Source organism: Perissodus microlepis, chromosome 12 (assembly GCF_051167445.1).
Source record: "Perissodus microlepis isolate ML-2025 ecotype Zambia chromosome 12, ASM5116744v1, whole genome shotgun sequence".
NCBI classification, from domain to species: Eukaryota; Metazoa; Chordata; class Actinopteri; order Cichliformes; family Cichlidae; genus Perissodus; species Perissodus microlepis.
The window spans coordinates 18,264,333-18,278,653 of record NC_140472.1 but is presented as its reverse complement, the minus strand read 5'-3'; the positions used below and the strand labels follow the sequence as shown (position 1 = coordinate 18,278,653).

The window sequence follows — 14,321 nt, the reverse complement described above, 5'->3', positions numbered from 1 at the left end:
CTCTAAGAAGAAATGATTCTCTTAGTCTTGGCGCCATATTGAAAAATGATTATTTATCCTTGAGGCTGTAGCTTTAGGGCAGCTGTCTCTTTTCAAAGCTGTGCATGGATCAGACAAGATGGCAAAAGGTGGGAATATAATCTGGAACGCAAGGCTTAAGATTTCACATCTGCAGAGGCTCAGGTCACGCTGCTGCTGTCGGTTGAACCTCTTTGCTGATTGGTTAACACTTAAGTAGTGGGTGGTAATGACGAAGAATCACAAGACCAAAGCACCATCTCAGAGGGCAAAGGCTACACCCATCATACCCCTCCGCTCCTTGGTTTCCTCACACAGTTTGACACTCGCTGCAGCCTCTCATCCCTCGCCTAGGACCCAAATCTACATTCCTCACAAGCCCACCCAGTTCAAGTCTCAGCCTGGCACTCTGTTTGCCTACAGGCAGAACCACTCCCCGCTGAACAAAAACGGTGTTGTGCCTGAGCTTGATGAATGTGGGTTGACCAGCACAGATCAAGTCTGCCTTCCAAGGACCGAGAAATCAGTTTAGAGGAAGATGGAGTTCATGTGTAGTGTGGTTTGTTTTTTTTGTTTTGTTTTGGTTTTTTTGGCCGGTATCTTGACAGCGTATTGCAACATCTGTACACAAAGCCAGATAGACTTGTCGCTCCAGTAATGTTCACTTTCTGCTAAAATGGTTGCCTGGGATGGCAGTTTCACATCAGAAGGTACCGTGTGGTATAACTTGTATGTAGAGTTAAAATATCGATTGCCTTTAGTTAATGAATTGCAGATAAAGATAAGGGAGATTTAAAAGATCAATCCTTTGTAAATACAAGCTGGAGAAACTTATGTGCAGGTTTGTTGTGAAATAAATATCTGATCTGTGGTGTAAAATTTAACAACACATACTCGGCAGCCTTGATCAACTAGTACACTCGGTCTTTGTGCTCTGGATTTCTACACTTGTTTCTCTTATGCTGTTTTCTACCCCTCCTATCAGCTTGCAGCTCAGACTCCAGTGTCTACACTCAATGGTCTTTTGTATGTAGACACTGAATAGGCACTGTACAGTCTCACTCCTCCCTCACCAGTTCAACCTCCCTCCCTCTCACCCCTCCTCTTTTATGCTTCCTAGCAAGTGCTTGTCCCTTGACACAATTACTGACGTCACAGGTGGCTTGATGAGCTTCCCTGCAGTGCTTTGTTCAGCGTGATCAGTTTTGGAATCAAAAGTTGAGGGGGGAGGCAGCTGGCTGCCTGAAAGCATCAGGTGTGCATACAGAGGCAGGGGGAGAAAGAAGAGAAGAGGAACAGCAATCAGATGAATGAGCTGCGCTGCACAGGACATGTGATAGGACAGCAGGACCGTGCTGGGTCAATAGCGGCATGTTTTTGTCACAATCAAGATACAAGAACAGCCGTTAGAGGGAGATGAACTTGTATTCATTTTTTGGGAACTGGGCGGACTAAATGATTCTGTCAATAAATTACCATTACCACTAGTTTGTCTTTGGACTTGCGCATAAGGGTAAGAATTTCTTCTCTGCTCTTTTCACAATAATCTTTTAGTAAATCTCAATTCTAAGCATGTTGTACTTTCCCAACACCTTTTCTCCAGTGTTTTTGCACGAAATGCAGCGATTCAACTAAATCTAGTCATTGTTACCCTTAATGTTTACTCTTAAAACAATGTTGTGTTCTGTCTTTTCAATTCCTTCTCATATAAATGGGGGAGAGAAAGAAACAAACTTTGTAGTCCAGCTATACAAAGCTTAAGAGCCATGATAGATGAGGAAACATTCAGGAAAGTAAGTGAAGTAATGCTAATGTTGATCCTACCCAGGCATGCATTTTTGATAAATCAAGCTTTAGTGAAAATCTAAACATTACCCTCACAACTGAGTTTTTATTTATCCAGGCTGGTGTTTTGATATTATTGTGGGAAATGTTTTGACTGCACCTTTGCAGGCGAACAATCTATTCCCAATTTCAAACACAGTTACTTTTCTCTTCATGGACTTTTTACTAGATCTGCTCTAAACCTCATTCGAAAGCTGGCCTCAGTCCAAAAAAGAGATGAATACTTGACATAGTGGATACCAAAAAGCAATGACGTACTTCAGTCAGGATTCTCTAAAGGAGCAAAAACACTGTCAGATTCAGTTCAGCACAGACAAACGCACACTGCCATGTGTGACTTACAATAATGACTAAAAGAAAAAATATTTAAGGAGTTATGCTTTGATCAGAAAAGGAGGGGAGGCAGATGATCATTTTCTAATGGTAACCTAATTTAAAGCTGTTATTAGAATGGTCACTGTAATAGGTTTATCTTTCTACATTATGCATGAAAATATAATTTTTAGCAACTTTTGTGTATGCTGTTACTTCATGAAGACACGAAATTATTGTGTGGGATGGTGTTTAATTGACGCCGTGATGGTAGAGGAACCAGTAATCCAAGAATGTAAACAGCAACTGAAACAGAGTTGCACAGTGATGACATGTCTATGAAGCAGCAGCAGCACATAACAGGCAATTTAGTTCTGTCACAACACAGAGCTGTCCTATGCTGGCAAAATGCCTGCCTGTGTCACTGACTGGAACATTTACAGGCCAGGCCATAACACTCCTACAACTCTGAAACATTCGAGAATCTCTCCAGTTGGAGAGCTCCAAACATTCTGGAATGCTTCTGTCCGTAAGGTCAGCTCTGTATAATTCATATATACAACTGTTACCAAAAGTACATGTACTTCTTGTAAGTCCTTGTACTTCTATATTTCTAATTCTTCTCCTGCTCTCTTTCACTATAAGTCTGAAAAGTCCCCCCCCCCCCCCCCCACACACACACACACTCACACTCTTTATTAATTTTGTGCTCACTCACATATCTTGAGACCAGTGTTAGGTAAGTTACTTTAAAAAAGTAATTAATTACTTAATCAATATTGTATTTAAAATACTTATCTAATTACTGTGTCTGAAAACAGTAACTTAATTACTCAATAAGTAATTTAAATACTTCTTAAAATCCCTATAAACCTTGAGTGGACAAACAATAGAAATTAAACTCTTTAAATAATAAATATTTTTTTAAAAGACGGAGACTCTACAGTACGCAACGGTAGCATCTCTTCCACAATGTAGCCTGTAATTATTTTTTAAGCTCACCTTCAGACGCTTTCTGTGCTGCTGAAGTAAAATCAAGTTTTGCCTGCTTAGCAGGAGTTGCCGCGGTGTTATCCATGGATGATGAACAAGGATCACTCAGAAGTGTTCGTCTATACTCTCGTGTCAGGCGCTTCAGTAAATTACTCGTGCTATTAACAGCAGCCGATAGTTTTTACATATTACTGTAATATTCTTGTCTGCTTGTTTCAGAAAAGTGAAGAGACGGGAATATGTGCATTTCATAAAAGAGCCACAAGCTCCAGCCGACATCTTCCGCTTTAGAATACGACTATGCAGCAAACTGGCGCGAAATGACGTGAACCTGCACTACAGCGATGTTTACTTTTACCTTTAGAAGATAAATTATTGAAATTAAATAATGATATTCAGCGAGTTTAATTATTTTACAATGTAACGCAAGTACATTGTAAGTAACTGTAATTAAAATACCTAAAAATGAACAGTAATCAGTTACTCTACTTTTTCAGTGGAAAAGTAATTTAATTACAGTAACGCGTTACACCCAACACTGCTTGAGACACTTTGCAGAGGCCCCACCCCAGATTAGGAACCATTTGACTAAACTACAAAACTGTACAAAACCTTTTGAGGATTGGGGGTGGAAAGGGGTAGTTTAATTTGGTAATTTTCTCTCTAAGTGATCTTATTCCACTAGTGGTTGACAAGTTGACACCAAAGAATACTATGTTTTGCTAAGCTGTGGTTAATTTTTAATTAAAAGAATGTATATGCATTGGGTTCACACTGGTTCAGATAATGTCACAAATTCCAGGTGGTGAGTTTCAACTCGTTACTTATGTAGCTGAGTGAGCAGATGGCTCGCCTTACCACAGTCTGCAGGAGGGAATGCAATATCACTTTCCGTGTTGATGCATTATTTATTTTACAGGAAGCTAAGAAACAAATATGTTGTTTTGTCATTCCTCATACAGTTCAAATTCTTTCTGTTTAAAATATTCATTAAATACACTTTTATATAATGAATTATATACAGTATGTAGTATGTTACCGCTTATTCACACTCAACTTGGAAAAGGTGGAAATACTTTGCTGCTTATGTATTTGAACAAGCTGGAACAAATTGTGAAACTACATTCACTGACTTCATTGGAGCATTTTGAAAGATTGTACTTATTGATCTGTACCTGCCTGCTCTTCGACGGTCTCTGTTGAAAAAGAGATCTTAATCTCAGTGAAACTCTGTCTAAATAAACTAGACAGCCAAGGTTAACTATGTAAGTGTAACCTTTCCCTGTGGGTTCATACTATTTAGCACCTTAAATTATAGGCCACACTATAGCACTGCTGTCCATGTAAAATTACTGGTTTGTAAACCTGCTATTAGTGAGCTTCTTTAATTTTTAATTTTTAATTTTTTTTTTACCAAAATAGCTGTTGTTCCTGCCCTCTGTCAGAGTGTTCCCATTGAGCAATACATGTACCAAAACCAGCGTTAAAGCTACTTTCACCTGCCTTTGTGGTGCATTTATTTTTTCCACTTTGCTTTTGTGTGCACTTCTGCACACACAACCAAACAAAGATTATAATCCCTGTAATCAAATTACAATTAAATAACCAAGAAACTATCTAAATCAATCATTTCAAGTGTTCTTGTTATGCTGTGTCAGCGACACACCCGCTGAGGAACAAACTCTGCTTGGTGATTCTGTTTTGAGACGTGAAGCTAGAGAAACCAGCAACCATAGATATTTGTCTTACAGGGTCCAGAGCAGGCAACATTGAGGGAACCCTAAAACTCCTGGCTAAACAGAAATTTGTAAAATTATAATTCACATCAACAGTAAAGACACTTGGCTAAGTCAATCGAAGGTCACTAAAATTAATATTAAATCAGTGTGTAACTTTGCCAAAAGAATATCGAACTCTGTAGTTTTCTCTGGTCCCCAATCGCACCAGTAGTGACGTGTTTAGCTGCATGTTTTTCTTAATTTGCCTACTGTCTGAGTGGTGTCAAAAATAATTATGTATGTTTTACAGATAACTGGGAAACTTTCTAGGGCAAACCTGGTCTTGTTAAGACAGATGACACACATCCCACTTTGGATAAACCAGCTCTCATTTTTATGAATCTGGCCAAATTGATTAAACTCCCCAAAACATGACTATCCAGAGTTGAGACCAGGAAGCAAAGTTGCAGGCTTACATTTCTCTCTGCAGCTTCTTTCTTCCTGCTATACCCCCAAAACCCCATCCCCTTAGAGACTGTGTCTGCTCCCAGACCACCAACCCCCCCCCCCCCAAAAAAAAAACAAGTGGTAAATCAGCAAAAAACTATTTAAACATAAAAAAAAATCACAAAGGAGGAACAATATATCACATACAACTGTAACAAAGAGTAAAACAGTGAGATGTGAGTTAATAAACGTTAGGTCTCTCTCTTCTAAGTCCCTGTTAGTACATGCATTAATCATTTGTCAACAAACTGATTCACCATGCCCTACAGAAACCTGGTTACAGCAGGATGATTATGTTAGTTTAAATGAATCAACACCCTGAGTTATACTAAGTGTATACTAACTTTTTATTTGTTGTTATCTATCATCCACCTGAGCCTTACTCAGAGTTTCCATCTGATTACTCAGACTTTTTATCTGATTTAGTGCTCAAATAAAATATTTATTGTGAGTGATTTTAACATGCATGTAGATACTGAAAACGAAAGCCTCTGGATGGCATTTTTAAACTTAACCTCTGACTACCTTCTCTCAAAATGTAAAAGAACCCATCCGCCACTTTAACCACACTCTAGATCTTCTTCTAACTTATTCTACAGAAACTGAACATTTAACAATATTTCCCCAAAACCCTCTATTGTCGGATATTTTCCAACATTTAAATTTACAATAAAGGATCACACAGAATTGGGGAATACATTTCATTACAGTACATGTCTTTTTGAAGGTGCTGTAACTAAATTTAAAGATATAATTCCCCCAGTTTTATCTTCTTCAGTGCCTTGTGCCAGCAGAGTGCAGAGCAGGTACCTGAACTTTAATCCCACAGAATTGATTATCTTGTTAATAATTTTACATCTTCAATGCATTTGAATCTGGATACTGTAGAACCTCTGAAAAGAGAATCTCAAATTAGAAATACTTGACTCCCTCGTGTAACTCTCAAATGCACACCTTAAAACAGATAACTTGTAAGCTGGAGAGGAAATGTTGTCTCGCTAATTTAGAAGATCATGATTTAGCCTGGAAAGTAGTTTGTTGCTCAAAAGCCCTCCACAAAGCTAGAACATCTTACTCGTCTTCACTGATAGAAGAAAATAAGAACTCTAGGTTTCTCTTCATCATTGTGGCCAGGCTGACAAAAAGTCAGAGCTCTGTTGAGTCAAGCATTCTTTTAATCTTAACTACTTCATGAATTTCTTTACAAATAAAATCCATCCATCCATTCTTTCACTTGGCAAATTCAGGGTCACAGGGGTGCTGGAGCCTGTCCCAGCTACCGTAGGATGAGAGGTGTTTGTTGCAGGGTGAACACAAAGAGACAGACAACCATTTGCATTCACATTCAAATCTATGGGAAAGTACCCTGAGGTAACTCACACAGACACGGGGAGAACATGCAAACTCTACACAGAAAGACTCTGGCAGAAGATGGTGGAACCCAGGACCTTCTCACCGTGAGGCAACAGGGCTAACCACCCTGCTATTGAGCAGCCTAAAAATTTATCCATTAGAGGAAAAAAATACTCATGACCATTTTAAAAACATTACATTGATATTTATCTAGAGTCTTTTTCTCCAGTTGATCTTTCTGGATTAACTCCAGCTCCAACTCCAACTCCAGCATGTGACTATGCATGTGACAAATAAAGAACCTTGAACCTTGAACCTTGAGCTCATCACAGTACTGAAACAGCATTAGTGAAAGTTCCAAATGATCTTCTTATGGCCTCTGATAGTGGACTTATCATGCTGGATCTCAGAGCAACATTAGATACTGCTGATCATAATATTTTATTACAGCAATCAGAGCATGTTGTCATTACTGTTGACCAAAAAAATTTTTTTACAGTGATTAGAGCATGCCATAGGCATTAAAGGCCCTGCGCTGCAGTGGTTTGAATCATATCTAGCTAACAGACTCCACTTTTTTGATGTAAATTTAGAGTCCTCTTACACACTAAGGCTAATTATGGAGTTCCACAGGGTTTTGTGTTAGTTCCACTTCTGTTTATGCATGCTTCCCTTAGGCAGTATCAATAGAAGACATAGCATACATTTTCACTGCTATGCAGATGAAACCCAACTTTATCTATCCATGATGCTGTATTGTACAATGCGCAAAAAATCTTATATAGATGGTTAGATGTTGTCTAACTAGATGCTTACTCTGGATGGCATTACCTTGGTCTCCAGTAACGCTGTGAGGAATCTTGGAGTTGTTTTTGAACAGAATATGTAGCTCAATGTGCATATTAAACAAATATGTAGACGCTTTCTCCCATTTGCACAATATCTCTCAAATTAAAAATATCCTGTCTCAGAGTGGTGATGAGAAACAAGTTGATTATTACTATAGACTACTGTCATAATTTTAATTGCAATTTTAATTGTAATTAATTGTTATCAGGGTGTCTTAAAAACTCCCTGAAAAGCCTTCAGTTGATCCAAAATGCTGCAGCAGGAGTATTGACCGGGTTTAGAAAGAGAGAGCATATTTCTCCTTTACTGGTTTCTCTTGATTGGCTCCTTGTCAAATCCAGAATCGAATGATCCTACAAGATTTTGAATAATCAGGCCCCATTTCATCTTACAGACCTCATATTATGAGGATGAAGAAGAGATTTGTTCTGCGTTTCAGGTGAGCTGTTCTTCTGCTGGACCATGACTGGCAAGCAAAGAATCCAATGGAGGTCCATGTGCAAAAGCCTGGTCCTGGGTACATTCCTGACAAGCTGCATGATCCTTGTTTACTGCCTCTCCACGCCACAGGTCCACTTCAGTCTGCCTGAGTAAGATGGTGTGGATGTGTTCTGTAGAAACCCTCATGTAAAATTTGCATTTGTCTGCAAGGAATATATTTCACATTCAATTATTTAAGTATTTAAAAAATGCAAAACTGAAGTTGTTTTTAAAAACAAATATTTTCTTTCTAGTTTCTCAAGTGCGATGGGTTGATGCTTTTGTTTATTTTGTGTCACATCATATTTAGAGATAATTTCCACAAAACCCCATATGTCTTTATAGTTTGTTCTCCTTTTCATCTATGTAGGGTTCCGGTGCCTTATTCCTGCGCCCACCGTCCAACACAGTCCCACCCCAAACCAACCATCAACAATTCAGACACTGCCTACACCTGTGCTCCTAAAGTTGATATCATGTTCATGAAGACCCACAAAACAGCCAGCAGCACCTTCCTTAACATCCTTTTCCGATTTGGAGAGAAACACCAGCTCAAATTTGCTTTTCCTGACAGCAGAAATGACTTCTTCTACCCATCTCTTTTCCAGCGCTCCCAGGTTAAAGACTACAGACCGGGAATGTGTTTCAATATTATCTGTAATCACATGCGCTTCAATGCACCTGAAGTGTCCAAGTTGCTGCCTGTGGACACATCCTACATCACCATTCTGCGAGACCCTGCAGAGCTTTTTGAATCCTCCTTCCACTACTTTGGCCGCCTGGTGCCTTTTACTTGGAAGATACCAGGTGACGACAAGCTGACTGAGTTCCTACGTGATCCCGACAAGTACTTTGATCCAGAGAGTTTCAACTCTTACTACCTCAAGAATCTGCTGTTTTTTGACTTTGGACTGGACAACTCTCTGGATATGAATGATCTGCGAGTGGAAGAAGGAATCAAATTCATCAGTGACCGTTTTCAGCTGGTCATGTTAGTGGAACACTTTGAGGAATCACTCATCCTGCTAAAGGATGCTCTCTGCTGGGAGATGGATGATTTGCTCTTCTTTAAGCTCAATATCCGTAAGGGATCCACTGTGTCTAAATTTACTCCTGAGCTGAGAGCTAGGGCCCTTGAGTGGAATGCTATTGATTGGAAGCTATACCAGCATTTTAATCAAACTTTCTGGAAGAAAGTAGATGCGTACGGGCGGAAGCGTATGGCTGCGGATGTGGCAGAGCTCAAGAAGAGGAACAAAGAGATGACATCTATCTGCATTGAGGGTGGCCATGCTGTAGAAGCTGGCAGCATTCAAGAGACAGACATGCAGCCCTGGCAGCCAATCGGAGAGAAGTCTATCATGGGCTATAATTTAAAAAAGAATATAGACAAAGCACATCGGAAGCTGTGTCGCAAGATGTTAATGCCTGAGATTCAGTACTTAACAGAGCTTGGGGTGAACCTTTGGATTACCAAGTTGTGGGGCCATGTCCGAGATATAATTAACTGGTAACTGAGTGTGTGAGCACCAGGGGCCAATTTAAATCTGAAACACTGTATTAAGAAGTACTGCATGGCTGACAGAATGGGAGGTTAATGACGTATCATATTTCCTGTCTCTTTGCCTGTTTGAATTGCACATGATTGTGCACTGTGATGTACATCATGAGAGCTTGAGAAAAAAAAAGTTATGCTCTACAAATAGTGAATCAGTTTACTACATGCAGCCGAGGCTTAGTATTCTCCACTATGAGTCCGTTTAATTGTTCTTACTCTCAGATGTCAGCTTGTTCTAATGGAGCACTTGACGTAACTATGAAGTTCACAATGACGTTCTAAAGCACTTTGATGGATTGATAAGAAATATTTATTTACATCCCTGAGAAACTTCTGAGCATTTTGAAAACATGGCAGGAATATCAGTTGGTTTGAAGTAAATGAAGTCTTTGATGTTCATCTGAAAAAGTCAAAACATTTCACTCCTAGGTGACTGATTCCCCACTAAGGACTGAAATATATGTGAAAATATGCAACTACTTTACTATCTGTGGAGGACAAAATCAGTCATGATGTTAAAAAGTATGTGAGTATCTCTCTCTCTCGCTCTCTCTTTATATATATATATATATATATATATATGTATATATACAGGGCTGGACTGGGACAAAAAATCGGCCCGGGCGTTTTGACTAGAGACCGGCCCACCAAAAATGTGACGTCATTCAGGGGTAAAACCGCAAAGGATTCTGGGAACTTGTGGCAAGAGGTACTAGGGCATGCAGGCTTTCAATTGAACTCAGTTACACAGCGATAAAAAGAAACACAAAAAATGGCAAGAAGCTGTTGTTTTTTGTTTTTTGTTTTATTAGTAATATTAACATACAAACAAAATGCACCATATATTACAAATTCAGAGAATAAACATTCCTTACATATTAGCAACTTTCATACATAGTGAAAAGAAAATATAAAGACGGGGTCACATAATTTAACAGATTATTAACTCACTAAATCAAAATCTTCCAAAAAGGAAACAAAAAAAGCAGCCTTTTTCTTTTTAACTAAGGTCAAAGATTTAACCAAAATGTTTAAGTCGTTTTTCCAGTAAGCTAGTGTTGGTTTAGTCTTAAAAAAACGACATTTATGTATAACTTTCTTGCACAAGATTAATAACACATTAACACCATAATTAGCTTTTTTTTCTTTCAAAAACACTCCAAACATTATCATATTTAAGGTAAATGGGGTAATTTGAATCCCACTGGAATAAAGCCAGGTATGAAAATCCAACCAAAATATTTGTATAAAATTGCACAAAAAGAATAGATGGTCCAAATCCTCCTCTTCTGTTTCACAAAATACACAATTACCCGTTTCTATTTTGAATCTATCACTAAGGAGTCTATTTGTCGGGTAAATTTTATTCAAGATTTTAAATTGGACTTCTTTCCCTTTAGGAGGGATAGAGAAGGTGATATAATCAGTTCTTATTTACAATTTCTTTTTTCAATTTCTTCCCTTTGGAAATCTTTTAATATGTAATTACGTCTAAGTAAATTTGGAGAATAAAGACTCCTTAATGAAGATCTAAGAAACTTATTATTGCATTTAACATCACAAAATCGAATACCATCTATATATAATTGCCTTAACTTGGGGGAGATGTCAGAATATATTATATCATTTACAACTATGTTTTTAAGTGACAATGGAATGGATTTTATAACCCGATTAAATTTACTTTTAGAACATTGGATATTAAACTTTTGGCAAAAATCTTGATGTCCTAGAACATGTCCTTCCTCATCTACAAAATGGGCAATTGCCCAAACACCTTTTGATAACCAATCTTGAATAAAAATAGATTTTCTGTTCATCAGTATATATCTATTGTTCCAAATTGGGCTATTATGTGGAGTGAAATTATGTTTAAATAACATTTTCCAATAAAGAAGGACCTGTTTATGGAAAGAAGCTGTTGTATTATTAACTGCAATAGCCAGTGTTGTGCCAAAAGGTGATTGTCTGCCAAAAACTGATTTCCGGTATTTGCCAAAAACTGATTGCTCGTATTTAAATTGCTATAAGTAACTTGTTGGGCTATAATATGTGAAACATATGTCAAATGCATCCCTCATGGATGACATAAAGTCATCTCTCCATCTCCATCTCTCTCTGCTGCTCTTCTGTCTCCTCTGTCACAGACTTCTCCACTTTTGATGATAAATCAGCCTGGTGCAACATGTAAGGATTGGCACAATTTGTTAAGATTTTGAGGAGTTTGAGAAACTAACCTTAAGCATAAAATTAAATTTACTATCAGTAACTTCATAGCACCCGCCCAGCAGTATATAAACCCCGTCATGCTAGCTAGTACGCAGTACCAGTTATTCTAAGCGACTGTAAAAAGTCAGCACAACGAAAACAAACTACAACTAAACTTGGTTTATATCTGACACAGATAGACAGCAGGTCATAACTTCTTACCTGAAGTTCAGTTCCTCTGCCACTATGACCGGCGGCCGCCTCGGGTCTCTCCTCCTCTTGCCTCCCCTTTCCCTTATCCACCTGCTGGCCTCCACCACTTGCTGATGTTGCTAAATCTGTGGAAGCTATGCCATAGCTACCGCCAAACAATTCAGTTATTTTTACACATTTGGCAGCGTCTGCCTGAAGGGCTTGTTTCTTTTTGGCCCTAATTTTTTCTGCACCTCCTTTCCTTTTTTTGTTCTCCATTTTCTTTAGTTCGTCTATAAGATTGCTAAACAAGGGGGAGGGTGCATCCGACCTCCTCGGTTGTAATTGGTCCAGCCCAGAGTCGATCATGACCAATTGGCCAATCCAACACCTTTCATTATTTATACCCTTCCAAAAAAAAAAAAATCGATCGGCCCATAAAAACAAAAAATCGCCAGCGGCCCACCGGGCAAATGCCCGGTATGCCCGATGGCCAGTCCAGCTATGTATATATATGTATATATATATGTATATATGTATATGAGAGTCCTATCACTACAAATTCTAAATCAAATCATCATTAATGTTATCAACTATAAACGTGCTTCTCCATGTCTGTCATGTAATATGTTTAATAAATAACAACAGAAGAATCAATAAATGAAAGAGCCATTAAAAATGATGTAATTAGCAGTAAAAATACCTTAATTTTATAGGATAAATGTTGCATTTTCTTCATGTGAGAACTTTACTGTTCCGTTTTTGTTTGCTGCTTATATCTCAGTGATAATCAACAATAATATGTTGCTCTTGCCAGTTGTTTTGGGAGGTAAAGTGACAATGTGATGTGACTTGTGTAGAGAGCAGGAAAATAACTTAAAACATATGTCTGTCAAGTAAGGTCCTACCTAAATGTACAATGACCAAGAGTGTCAAACACCACTCGCATGTCTACACGGCCTTATTATCAGAACCACTCATAAGAAATGCAATTTCATTTCATTAATTTATGTTTTGTTAATGCTCTTCATCATTTGTTTAACTCTTTAGTTTTGTAAATTCACCTATAATATTTAGTCAGTATTTCTTTCCATTCAGTATTGCTTATTCTTAGTGTTTTGTATTATTAATGATTTGATTTTAACTAATGTGCAATTTCCTGATTTTGTCCTCCATACAATAATCCATTGTTACTAGCAATATATGATAAGCTAAGTCTCAGAATAAAATGAAATGTAATATTGTTTATTTAAAACAACTATTTAATTTTGTTGAATGCCCTGGGATTATTCTGAATGAATGTACACGACGTCTCAACATCTCTGAAAATAAATGATAAATAACTGTTCCTAAAAATGGTGGGTTAAGATAAATGGCCATATTGTATCAGCCTATGGATGGGTGAATAACATTTCACAAGTTTCCTGTTAAAATGAGCATTTGGTGCAGATAATGCCTCAAAATTGTAGTGGTTCCAAACGGACCTAATAAAGCATTTATTTTGAAGATCAGTGTTAGAAAATTGTAATTAAATCCAATGCGATTTGCTGTTGTAAAATAAAAAATAAAACATGAAAAGTTCAATGAGGATGGTTATGCTTTTAACAAAAACTGCATGATCACAATACTTTTTCATTGCTTGGAGATGTCCTTAACATTTGTGTTAAGACAGTTATAGACTTACAAACACTGTTAAGTCTACGGTTTTACATATCAGGATGTACTGTAATGGAAAAAAAATATGTAACCCTTGACAGGAATTAAAATTTGACAAATAAAACCTGAAATGAACAACGACATTTGACATATTACACTGTGCCATTATTGATAATTAAAAGATTACACCTTTCATTTCTGACTTTATTGGAATTGAGAGGTTTATTAGCAGCAGTGAAGCTAATCAAACCCACTTGATTAATTGACATAAAAGCAGGAGTGCATCTGCGGAGGGTGAAAACCTCTCTCCCTGTCCAAATAGAAACACACATGCTGACCGACATATTGGCGGGAGAATAAAGTATGCTTAAAGTTACATTATGTAACTTAGTAGACTACAGATTGCACTCAACTGAGGCTTTTTTCTAACCCTACACCCCAACTTTCCACACCTTTCAAGTCACTGTGTTGCCCTGACCTACAGTTATATTTCTCGGGACTCGCAAATCAGGTTATGTGGAAGGTTACAGCACAGATTAAAAGCAGTTTCCGGTTACATTGTAGTCTGTTAAGTTTGTGGTGTGATGCGCATGTGGTAACCCTGTATGTTGTAAATTCAAACATGATATGCT

General features: G+C 37.9%; 1 protein-coding gene across 1 annotated transcript; it reads left to right on the top strand.

Annotated features, from left to right (window-relative positions):
* The first annotated feature begins 96 nt into the window (after window positions 1–96).
* gal3st1a (galactose-3-O-sulfotransferase 1a) lies at window positions 97–13,832 on the top strand. Its single transcript, XM_084945565.1, has 3 exons — window positions 97–1,531; window positions 8,035–8,185; window positions 8,446–13,832. Exons 2-3 carry the CDS (start codon window positions 8,058–8,060, stop codon window positions 9,587–9,589), a joined length of 1,272 nt encoding a protein of 423 aa, XP_084801691.1. The 5' UTR covers window positions 97–1,531; window positions 8,035–8,057; the 3' UTR covers window positions 9,590–13,832.
* The last annotated feature ends 489 nt before the right edge of the window (window positions 13,833–14,321 follow it).

Excerpts from the sequence above, each read along its gene's own strand:
- gal3st1a (XM_084945565.1), top strand. The coding sequence starts at position 8,058 with ATGACTGGCAAGCAAAGAATCCAATGGAGGTCCATGTGCAAAAGCCTG. Across the intron at positions 8,186-8,445 it reads GTCCACTTCAGTCTGCCTGA|GGTTCCGGTGCCTTATTCCT; the intron begins GTAAGATGGTGT and ends TCATCTATGTAG.